Raw genomic sequence first — 12,997 nt, forward strand, 5'->3', positions numbered from 1 at the left:
GCTCTTGAGTATAGATCCTCCTCCCCTGACTCGTCTTCCATCCAGTTTAGACATCCACCCATACTGAGATATGTTCCAGAGGGGTGTAGAGGTGGGTCACCTTATCAAAGGCTCGAGGGCAAATCAACACTGGGACAAATTGACTGACTAACATCAGTCTCCTATATATCACCAATTTCTCCTGAGGGACCCCAAGTCGTTCCCCTTTCGAACGGTAGACTGACTCCTCAAACATCGCCCTCCATTACTCTTTACGGGGCTAGGGGGGATGGTGCTCCACTACAGGCTGCCCCGTTGCTAAACATCCTGGATCCAGTTATTCCCTCCAGTTCAATATCAAACATGACTCATAAAATTATTTCATGGAACATTGCGGGTCTGAAATCTAAACTCTCACTTCCAGATTGGAATAACTTTATTGCCACCTTCGATATTTGTATATTCCAAGAGACCTGGAGCACTACACCCTTATTCAAATCTGGTTTCACATGCCATTGTATCCCCGCAGTCACTACTGGCCGCGGCCGCCCCTCGGGGGGCCTCATAATATGGATCAATGTCGCCCTTCCCTGTAAAGTTAGACATGTACGAAGTCCATCTCCGGACGTCCTGCATTTAACCTTGAGCGGGTTAAATAGGGGACCTACTCTCGAACTTTTTAATGTCTATGTTAGGGGTACTCAAGGAGGTTCTAAGTCCCCCATTGTTACCATCTTAGAAGAGGAACTTTCCTCCTGTCCCCCAAACTCACCCTTATTGGTCGCCGGAGACCTGAATTGCACCTTCGAACCACTTGCTTCTGATGATATTCTGGAAGTTGCAGATGAAGACAGTAAATGGGGTATACCATCTCTCACTGTCTCCCCAGTAATAAGGTGGTCTCCAGTGATAATCCAACTTAATGCTCTGGTCATGGAATTTGGGCTACGAGCTGCTAATGGTCGACTTCCCTCTGACCTCCACGCAGCATCCACCTTCAATAGAATCTCTAGCCCATCACGTATCGACTACATTTTAATTGACCGTAGACTCTGGCATTATGCTGAGGATATGGTTATTCTTCCAACTGTCGGTAGTGATCACAACCCCCTGTGCCTGACTACAAAGAGCATCTGGACTTCAGACCAACCCACTCCTGACTATTGCCCGACAATGCTCACAAGGGATGTCATTCCATCTAACTGCAAAAGACATCTCAAATGGCCTAAAATTGCAGTAGACAAACAAAAACTGTCCTCCATAAAAGAAATACTGCTAATAAAAATTGATGAACTTAGGCAAGCATGTGTAGATGCTAATGAGAAATCAAGGGCCGTGTCTATCTATGCAGACACCATTGAGTCAATTGGGTCTTTCTTTATATCCTCCTCTGCTAACAATCCTCATAAACAGAAAACACCCGGTTCCTGGTTTAATTCTGAGTGCAGGTCCAGCAGGAAAATGCTTGCAATCGCTATTAAATCCAAGGATTGCACATTAATCAAAAATGCTAGGTCAGCCTACAATAGAGCTGTAGCCAACGCTAAACGTACATGGGAAGAATCTCATTGGTTGGCCCTAAAAACGCTAGCCTAGCAAGGGACGGGACTACATTTTGGAACCTTTGTAGATACTCCCAAGGCCAAGATCCTGATATAATTCCTAATCACATTACCAACCACGAATGGTTTGTCCATTTTTCGAAACTCTACTCGGATGACAGCACGCAATGTACTAGTGCTTCTTCTCCTCTCATCCCCATAGATCCAACCTCGCCCAACACTGATCCCCTTTATTGAAACAGAAGTTTTAGCGGCTATCAACAGACTGGTCCCAGCTAAGGCTGCAGGTCCAGACGGCCTACCGGGAGACCGGTTCCGCTATGACCCCAAACTTTGGGCAGAGTATTTTACCATCTTACTTAATGCCTTCCTTAAAGGATTTCCTATCCCCGAGTCATGGAGGGGGGCGGAGGTTATACCAATATTTAAGAAGGGCCATAGGGAGGACCCTGCTAACTACCGACCTATAAGCCTTATTGACGTCAGTCAGAAGGTGGTTGGCAGGGTTCTGTTAGAGCGTATTCTACTATGGGTTACTGACAATGATATTCTGTCACATTATAAAGCTGGGTTCAGGCCATTTACAAGCACGATCGACCAGGTCTTTAGGCTTCTATTGCTCCATTGGAAAACCGTACTGATTGGTAGGGGCAATCTTCATCTAGCCTTCATCGATCTAAAATCAGCCTTTGACCTGGTCCCTCGCGATCGCTTATGGTCTGTCCTCCATGACTTAGGTCTTCCGCCTTACATTCTTGATCTATTGGTACGCCTTCATGAGAGGAACTTTGCCAGGGTGAGATGGGGCAGTCAGGCTCAGAGAACTGACAAGATCCCAGTCAACAGAGGAGTCCGCCAGGGCTGGGTACTTGCGCCCACTCTTTTTTCCCTTTTTGTCAATGGAGTGGTGAAATTTTTGTTAGAAGTCCCGGCGGACGCCCCTGTTTTGGCGGGGGAAAAAGTCCCTACTCTTTTATTCGCGGACGATACTCTGCTGATTTCGAAAACACCTGCAGGGCTTCAGAAGCTGATAGATTCCACCTGTTCTGCTCAACGAAAGGACTGGTTATTAATACTTCAAAAACCAAGCTCCTCTCCTTTAAATCTCGGAAATCACCTAGTGTACCCATCATGTCTGACGGTGTTCCCCTTGAATACGTCAAACTATTTGACTACCTAGGTATTAGGATCTCCGACACTCTGACCTGGAAGCCCCACATCCAAAAAATGCTGCTTAACCACAAACGAGCCACGGGGGTAATAGCCAAAGAACACCGCTCCTCGACGAGCAAGCTAATTACCCCCGCACTAATGATTTATCAGGCCAAAGCAGTAGGTTCGGCCACCTATGGAGCCGAACTTTGGGGCTTCGAAAACACAGATGAGCTCACCCTGTCCGAGAATAAATTTTTTAGAGAACTAGTTTCAATGCCAAGAGGTACTCCCTTGAAACCCCTCTTTAGCGACTTGGGTAGGCGCTCATTTAGAGATATTGTTAGGCTACGCCCTTTGCTATTTTGGGTTCGCCTCTGGCGCACCCCAGAGCTAGCCAAATTCACTGAGGGTTTGAGAGAAATTATGAACATAGCCGGCTCCCAAAAAATAAGTTGGCTTCGTAACATTAAAAAATCTTTCAGCCAACTTGGTCTAACTGATCTTTGGGAGCATGGAGCTTCGACCAGTAAGATGGATCTCAAAAAAGCATATTGGGCCTGGATTGATAATCGGGATCTTGGTAGCTCAAGACATGGAAGATTAACTGAAGACTTTTTCACCTTCAAGCAGACAGTTAACTTTGAGCCTTTTCTCGAGTTTATCCAAAAACCCAGAGACAGATCACTGTATTTCCAATTCAGACTCGAGATCCTCCCCACCCGTGAATTTACCAGCAAATGGAAGCCTCCCTACCAGACCCTTGCCACTTGTTTGACATGCCCCGATAAAGTAGAAAGTATAGCCCATATTATGTTCGAATGCCCAGCGCACAGTAATCCGAGAAAAAGATGGCTAGCTCCTGCTTGCCGTCTCCTGGGCATTTCAAACTGCCGTGTCGCTCTACGTATTTTTCGTACTGACACAAGTTTGGTGCTAGTCTGTGCCGTGGCCAAATTTTTGGCCTGGTCCTGGACCATTAGAAATAAACTTAACAATTGTACAAGTTGAGCCAATGAATTGTTTTTACATATGTCTTTTAAACTGCATTTTTAACTTTATTATAAAATCATATTTTTATAATGCTTTTTTAAAAATCAGCCATTAAGCTACCATTATGATCTTTTGTAAAATTTGTTTCCTAATTAACTTCTATTCTTACATTGATCCTTCTGTATATGCTTTTATGATAACTTTTATCGAAATAAAGCTTGTTGACTGACTGACTGGCTTAATTATAGCTCTATGCCAATGCCCACACTTGTACCGGTCCAGCTTTCAGTACAGCGGGCAGCAGTGTCTCTTAGTTAAGAGCCTAATGTTTGTTGTAGATCAATGACAGCCGCCCGCACTATTAGGAAGACATAAAAGTTTTTTTAAATATCTACTTTTATTGAGATGGTGGCGCGCACAAATGGCTTCTAAACCTGAACTCAGCCATCCCTGCAGTCAGTCGTATATTGAGTGAAGTTCTGCCTGTGTCGTGTCCAGATAGGTTAGGGGAAGCTCCAGGCAGGTGACACACCAGTACAATCTAACGTATTACAACACAGGGTGAGAAACTGACTTTGCAGCGGACCTTTTCTCAGAAAAACATACCAGTGTTTCTGGTAGAACCAGGAAACGATAAATAATATCTTGGGCGATTCTTAAGTATTCCTTTTTAACCTGGAAATTCAACCTCTACCATAACTGTCAATTATTACAATTATTAATAATTTAGATAGCTCTAAAATGGTTTTCACATGTTTACATTTTGTATGTTTCGCTATTATCTTATATTTCAAAGGGGGGAATCCCAATATTGATCATCACTTTAAAAAAACAATATTTCTGTTATAAAAATATCAGACAGACCGGTAACTACTAGTCATGTGTCAACCCTAATGATTGCACCAGTTCACGTGCCTTCTCACTGATAAGAGTCCACACCCTGCTCCCTAAAACTGGCAAGGTGCACCCAAGGTGCATCAAACGATGTGGGGCATCTTCAAACATTTCAAGCTTTTTAGATCACAGAGCTAGACATCTGCCATGTATAGACTCTAACACTTAGTAAGAGTCAAACAGCAAACCTCACAAAACAGAATATGTTTCCTGGCTCGTTGTGATGTAACCCACCCCCGTCCGAGAGCTATAAAATGTCATTCCCTTCTAGGTTACTCTCTGCTCGGATCCAGCAGGCATAGGTGTCCACCATTTCCAAATAAATATTGAAAATCAGGCTTAGATTTGCTTCAGCCTAATTCAGATTGGTTTTCAATTACTTTTTGCCATACCCCATGCCAAATAGGTAGTTGAATCCAGCATCCACGTGGGCATAAGGAAAAGTAACACAGCATAACGTGCATTTGTAAAGCGGATGTTCAACCTAAAAGGTATCGTAGCGATGCCAAATGATTACTTGTAGTTTATCACTTTAAGGTTTATAAAGCATTCTTTACTTTGAGGTAGGTAATTCTGTCAAGGCCCATGGGTCAGGAGGCCACTCATCTGTTAAGCGAGATAACTCATAGTAGCTTGTTTCATCAAGCCAGGGTCACTAACCCACCCCAGGAGGTGCTCCATAATGGTCTAGATTAATTTTGCAGGGCCTCGACTCCCTCTAGTGAGTGATTGTTGGTGAAGAGCATTTTTATAATTGATTGTCTGCTCTCCATATAACATAGGCAATCAATTTGTGCAAGGGCGATGGTTTATGGGTCCCTCTTAGAGGACCCCACTACCTTGGTCTTCAGTCCATCTTCAGCTCTAGTCAGTCAGTAAAGGAACCATTAGGAAGCAAAAACCTGCCAACCAAGATGCTTCCTGAAAAGGAACAAGGATGTGTCTAAACCCATCCTATTCACTAATTTATAGAGAACATATGATGAGGGTGCAGCAGTCTTCATCGAGGCAATGAAAAATTGAATAAAATATCCTAAGATAGACAAACAAATTTCCCTATGGAATTGAATATAAAATGCCCCTTCCAGAAAATTCAGTATGCAATCGCCTGATAATCATTATGAACTACACTAAAAAGACCATGGGTCCTTCATTGGGCCAGAGATGTTTTCCAGCACTTCACATTGTAATTCTCCTCACTAGTACATTGTGCACCTTCCATGACCATACAACCCCTTATCAGGGAATTGGCACAAGTAGCAGAATGACATTTCCATTAATTACATAGAAGGTTATCCAACAATTTGGTGAAGCAATCAAATCCACAGTGTATTCACCAGCCACAAAGTATTTCTTTACCTAGCATAACCCTTTGCCATGAATGCCACGCGATATTGCAATGGTGTCACAATAATGTTATGACTGATAGTATTCTTCTGAATGTACAAGATACTTCTATGCCTGTCATTTTCACTAAATGCTAAGGCTGTTTCCATGCCAAAGTGCATTATATATTCACGACAATAGTATCTTGTGTGCTGTTTTCTCTTGAATACAAAGGATGTGTGTATGTCAAAATTATTACCACCCTAATTCCATGGCACACAATTTTGTCATACTTTTCACAGGATATTCCTATGCTGATGTGTGGTGCTGCATACACTGGATATTCAGGTGCAAGTTGTGCCATAAATCTACAGAATACTGACATGTCACTGAATGTTCTGATCTGTGTTTGGGATTCTGCCAAATCACACACTATCGCAAACACACAGGATATTTTCTGAGTCACAAATTGTCAAAGAAGGGCAACATATTGCTTAAACCCAGAAACTTGTTATAAAGTCAATAACCTATATCGTTTGTGCATAACAGACATTTATTTACAGTATTTATTTCGTCATGTCATACATTTTTTCATCAGTGTTGATAGGTTTCCACTCTTCAGGGCTGGTATGGGCATTCAGGGATTTTCTACTGAGCTACAAACTAGGGAGCTGATTTTAGGGCTGACTGCCATGATCAAGCCCTCAAAGCACAATTGCCCCCTCTGTGGTTAAAAAGACCTGGTGCTTCATTTTCTCATCCAGCCCAAGTGTGCTCTTTTTAGGTCTCGGCTAGGCAGCGCAGGCGCTGTCTCTTCGACACACGCTGTATTCAGGATATGTGCATGAAGCTTCGCCCACATTCCGCCCATCTATTGAGTTGGCTCATGTCACTGTCCTTTGTAAATGGTGGCTTTTCAATGGTCAATAGGCTTAATAGTCCCTCCTTAGTACCGCATTTTCTCTTCTTGTAACCTCCATGAGGACACCCTATGTTACATGTGGTGTAACTTGGTACATTTTAATTACAGTCTCGGAGCACTATTTTCTTAAATGGCTTTGTCCTGCCTAACACGCTCTCCCGCAAAGCATTTCTTTTTCTCTTTGTTTACTTTTGCGGCACAGGAGCTTCAGCTCAAACATCTTAAGCTAAAGCGCGGGTGCCGCAATTGCTTCAAAGGTATAGAAAGAGAGAAAAACAATTTTTTGTCTATTGCTTTACTTTTGAAGCTCTGGCATCAGTGAAAGTTTGAGTTATTGGCATTGCATTATTATTAGCAATGCCAATAGCTTAAACGTTCACTAATGGGAGACCTATTGCATTGCATTGTTATAGTGAGTTTCATCGCTTGTGATGATTGGATTTCCCAGTAAATGTCCTATCAACACATTTGGAAGGCTCCCCCTCTACGTGGGTCTCACTGTAGCAACCAGTGCAGGAGCAGGGGCACTACCTGGTCTGTCTGTTAGAAATACTATATGGATAAGAAATATTTAAGAGTACAGCCAAGTGTCTACATTCTATTGTTGGCAAGAAAATCCCTCAAGTTCACTAACAACCCCATTCACAACAGGTTGAGCTGCCTGCAAACACACACTTGGATATGGGTACAGAATCAAACTAATCCTCTCTCTAGCAGCCCTACTAGGTCGCTCACACTCCACTCCTCTCCATCCAGGTGCTCCAGCAACCAAGCGATATTTAGCTCCTTCAGCACTCAAACCATAATACCCATAGTGCATTCATTTAACCTCATCCTTACTGTACATTTCTTCATAGTGCTCCACATCTGGGACTATCTGCTGATCTAAAATAATTCACATCTGTTTCATAATTTACTTCAAACAATCATCCCCTAAGGGCACCTTAGTCTTAACTGTACCTCGGCCCAATCGGCATCCTGCAAGCTATGCATCGTATCATCTAATGGGGCAGCAGATACTGCTCTACATCAGTTTGTTAATTGCCAATACCAGATCTATACATCTCTGTGCCTTTTAGGAGCATCAGATTACAGTGAAATGCTGGTCATCTGACAACCTGGATAAGGAACATCCTCAGGAACTTATCTTAACTTTAGTGGGCAGCACCTATCTTGGACACCAGATGCAAATCTGAACTTTTTGAAAACTCTTCTTTTTGCTCAACTCCGTTACTCAGCTCTGCACAGGCTTCCCTAGTGTGCATATAGATAGAACACCTTACAGCATTATTGAAGGTACCTCCTAAACTAAACTGCGGGGGGAAACATTCAAGGGTCCAGCTTGCTCCAAGGGCTTAGGGTAGAAAGCTCTGCTAAATTTGGCTAAATTTTGTAGACTGGCATGTTTAGGTCCCAGATTTTTTTAATGAAATATGTCTTATTTAAAATATAAATGCTTCTGATTTGGAAACAGAAATGTCTCTCTTGATTATGCAAACATACTGGTTGGGGCACAAGAATGTGATTGATGCGGTGTGCGATACATTTTTTGGGACATTTAATTAGCTATAATTAAAGTCACATGTGATCACAATTTTCAGAGAGGGAGCCCCAAACCCACTCAAAAAGAGTTCGCCTCATTTATTTCACTAGCCAGTAATCTGGAGACTGGTAAGAATGCTAGAATTATCTGACAAAAATATGATAATCATACAGTTTTCTACTCCAAGGCTAACTACGCTAAAACTTGCAGATTCCATCCTCATTTGACAGTGTTTTTAAGTCAACAGAATAGGGTCTAATATGTTATTAGTTTCTTGCCAAAAAAGTACAAGTTCGAGACTCAAACCTGAAGAGAATGGAATGAAGGACTCATTCTTCTTGAAAGCGCCGGCTTCATCCAGGAAGTGGCCAGGATCGAACTTTCTTGGGTTATGAAACAATTCAGGGTCATTGAGGGCTGTGGTAAGCAAGGGGAACACCGTGGTGTCCTGAAAACAGAAGAGAACAGCATGAACACACACAATACTACATTGGCAGTGAGACAATTGAGGAAAATGAGGGGGAAGAAGCAGGATACTTGCATATGAACCAGATTTAACAAATCCAATAGGTTTGGCTTGCATTTTGAGTCCAGACTAAAACATTAAAAATCATGTTGTGGTGAAAAAAAAAAAAGATTGCTTTCTGCATACAATGCATCTATAAGAAAAAATGTATTTTGTAATTGTTGGACCCGGCCTCGTAACATGGCTCTACTGGTCCCCACACCACCTAACCTGGTACCGGCAGCCCCAATCCCCCGGCCTAACCGATCCTTTCCACCAGAACACACGCACCCGACCCGGACATCCTCGTCCATGGCCTCCCTCCCTTCGGCCACCCCGGGTCCGCGTACCCACTTCATGCACCAAGATGGCCGCCCGGCCCCAGCGCGACCCGGGCCTAGAGGCGCCACTCCGGCTAGAGGACATCACGCTTCCAGGGGATGAGAGAGGGAGGAGCAGTTTCTATCGCACCTCTGAACTCCCCTGGGACGATGGGTTTCGATCGGCTCTCCGGCCTCCCTGAGGGCTGGCTCCACGCCTGCTGGGTGTCTGGGGCTCCTCCCGACCCGGCCCTGAAAAGATCACAAGACAATGGCAGGAAACCCCGACAAGCGACCCCCAGGTGACAAGACCCCTGCCTGCACAGACTCCAGACATCAAAGAGGGGTCGACCTATAACAAGGGGTGCTCTGGGACTGTCCGTCAGATTCGACGCTGGAACAACGAGAGCCTGCTGACGCGGTCGTGGCTCCTGGAACTTAGAACCACCTGAGCCCTGCTGAGTGACTCGCGGCTCCCTGAAGATCGTAAGACCTCCGAACTGTACCTGAGCCCTGCTGAGTGACTCGCAGCTCCCTGAAGATCGTAAGACCTCCGAACTGTACCTGAGCCCTGCTGAGTGACTCGCGGCTCCCTGAAGATCGTAAGACCTCCGAACTGTACCTGAGCCCTGCTGAGTGACTCGCGGCTCCCTGAAGATCGTAAGACCTCCGAACTTGTACCTGAGCCCTGCTGAGTGACTCGCGGCTCCCTGAAGATCGTAAGACCTCCGAACTTGTACCTGAGCCCGCTGAGTGACTCGCGGCTTCCACAGACTCCACCGGTCCTGCCGGACCCCACGACAACCAGCCTACCCCCCAGCTCGAGGATTGTGAGCTGTGCGCCGGGTACGCCCTTGCCTTGAGCCTTTTTGCCAGAGACTGTCCCGCTACCCCCTATCCCTTCCGAGACTCATTGAGCCCGCGCTCTCCTTGTACATATTTGCAGTGCTAACCTGTTTGATAAAGATTGGTTCCTAAGAACGCACGGTGTGGTGTTTCTGTGTCGTGTGGTGCCAGAAGTACGATCCTCGATACGAGATTTCTCCTCCTGAGGAGTCTCCCGCCAGTGCCCAGCTACGATACTTGAGGGTGGGTCTCGGGGTAGTCAGGACCCCCTTTCCGGGCTCCTCTGAGGTCGCCGTCTAACAGTAATGATTCAATATACTTTTAAAATGTAAAATTGTTACTCATAAACTGTATTGCAAGCAATTGATAGGATATGGCATAATAAAGAATACTAACAGCATGGGGTGAGAGAGAAAGACTCCTCTATTTATTAAATAGCCCACTCTATTGATATTTTAAAGAGCTGTAAACAAGGGGCAATGCAGACAGCTACACTGTGAGGACAGATCGAAAAAGTGATACTTCTTCATTTTGGGCGGGTGTCCCATTAGCAAAGCTTAACCCCATATGAGAGCCTATGCGGGCGAAGAACAAAGAAATGAGGTGCTATAAAAGCCAAGCAAAACCAAATACTGTGTTATGTGAGCAATGTAATGGAAGGAGCCAGCATTCCAATGAGGTCTCTGTGATCCACCCACATTGATTTTTAACTCCGTTCTTTAAGGTGGGACAACTTAATAGCAAATTATTCCACCACGGTGTAGCTACCAGAGGTGCAGCCAACACAATGCACCAGGGCCCCTAGGTGGGAGCTGGGAGGGGACAAAACTACAACAGCTACTTGAGCTCGTAGAGGCCACCTAAATATTCATGACTTTAAATGGTGTTTTTATATTGTCACAGTTGCTGTGCGTTCAAAGAAAGATCAAATGTCAGTCTAGCCTCCGGCCAAATTACTGATTGTTATTTTAACATGGAGACTGGTGTTTCTTTGGCTTACCCCAAAGTGTGTGGATTTTGTAAAGTGAACTATGTGAAGATCTTGCTGGTGTGAAAGGAAAGTCTTTAGAACGTTTTCTTCTAACACACAAAAAACATTTAAATAGCTGTAAATAGACTGTAGGAATATTTCAAAATAAATATACAGGAAAGTACAAATGAAGTGCTTTTTTCCAATTCTAAAGTGAGATGTGGAAACAAAGGTTTAATAAAGTCAAAAGAAATCAACACACTTTACTTGGTGATTTGCAAATGACAAATTTTCCCGGACACACATTTTCGCTTGCACTATATAGTTTTACCATTAAAATTGTCTGTGGTCCTTTCAACGGAAAATGGGTTGTCTGTAAACTACAGTGGCTATCACACCATGCTTTATTAATATGTTTGCGACAGTGTGCTCCTAAATGCAACACCAGCTACATACTACATCCTTACCATTCCCCCACTGAATGGGTGTGGCTCATTTGCAACACTTGTTCTTTGTGTGATGCTTGAATTCTCCAGTATCCTAATGAGTTCAGTGATGTAACATTGATGTGTTGGACTTGGCCCTTCTGGCAGGGTTCTCCCCAAACCTTTTACCTTCCTCCTGTATTTTTCTCAAATTATTTTTGTTGGATTATGACTCTAGGTACTTTACCAAGGCAAAAGTGCATGTGATCTCTCCCTAAAATGTAAGAGTAAATTTGTTTCTCCATGATTGGCATATTTGATTTACTGGTAGGTCCCTAGTACAGTGCACCATGTGTGACCAGGGCCAGAAAATCAAATGCAACTAGTGGGCTTGTAGCACTAGTTGTGCCATCGATAAGAGTAGCCTTGCAAAGATGTCTCAGACCTGCCACTGCAGTGTCAGTGTGTGCGATTTCACACTGCCCTGTCAACCTCGCAAGTGCACCAATTTGCAAGGCCCAAGCCTTCCCTTTTATTACATGTAAGGCAATTTTAAGGTAGGCACAGGGTAGCCCCATGGGCATGGTACAGTGTATTTTAAAGGTAGGACATGTACTGTTGTGCTTTACAGGTTCTAGTAGCGAAATACTGCTAATTTCGTTTTTTACTATAGCAAGCTCTGTCTCTCCCATATGTTAGCATTGCAGCTGCTTTATAACATCCAACAAGAGTATATGCCAATTGGGAGCTGATAAAAATTAGAGTTTAGTGCCTCAGGACTGCAGGTCTGAAATTACCACTTTTAGAAAGTTGGAATTTTCTTACTTTAACCATTCTTTGCCACTGCCTGCCTCTGAATACACGTCCGAGTCAGGATGACAGCTGGGCTGTTTGTGCATTCACTCTAGACAGTCGCACAATGGGAGACGAGGTGTGCCCTCCATATCTTGATGGCCTATCACCAAGCTTATGGATCTTCCTGAGCTAGAGTGGTGGGAGGAGAGGACACTGACACCTGAGTAGGGTTGTGCCTGTCCTCACACAAAGAAGTCTCCACCCACTGTAGAGTGTCTGGAGCCAGGGCAAGGAAGGGCAGGGTCTTCTGCACTACAAATACTTTTCTTTGAAGTTTGCCCACTTCAAAGGCTGAAATGGGTATAAGTACTGGACTGGCGACACCAAATACTCAGAACACTTCTGGGTAGAGGACATTCTGTCAGGAAGAAGAGCTGGATAGCTGTCAGGAATGTCTGCCACTTTTCTGTTTGCTTTGCTGTGTTGGCCTGCTGCTTCTGTCCTGAAAGTGAAAGGACTGGACTTTGCTTCCTACATCGCGCTTCAAGGTTCTCCAAGGGCTTGAGTTGAGCTTGCCTCCTATTAAGAAGTCTCAGGCCATCAAAGACTTCACCTGCCAGTACTTGGCTCTTCTGCTGAGAGCCCCGACTTGCCAAGTGATGCCAAATCCAGTTCCTGGGCCCCTGCAAGTGAATTCTGGGGATTTCAAGGAGATAATCTTGCATAGACTCCCAGCATCATTTCGAACCAATGCATCGCTGCAAA

At 44.3% G+C, this 12,997-nt stretch overlaps 1 protein-coding gene across 1 annotated transcript in view; it reads right to left on the minus strand.

The window, feature by feature from the left end:
* LOC146798073 (cytochrome P450 2G1-like) overlaps positions 1-12,997 on the minus strand; it is a 998,619-nt gene that overhangs the window by 12,455 nt on the left and 973,167 nt on the right. Inside the window, exon 18 of the mRNA XM_085625291.1 lies at positions 8,678-8,819. Within this exon, the coding sequence (XP_085481417.1) occupies positions 8,678-8,819 (142 nt within the window). The remainder of the gene's footprint in view (positions 1-8,677; positions 8,820-12,997) is intronic.

The sequence above is a fragment of the Triturus cristatus genome, chromosome 9 (genome assembly GCF_964204655.1).
Source record: "Triturus cristatus chromosome 9, aTriCri1.1, whole genome shotgun sequence".
Taxonomy (NCBI): Eukaryota; Metazoa; Chordata; class Amphibia; order Caudata; family Salamandridae; genus Triturus; species Triturus cristatus.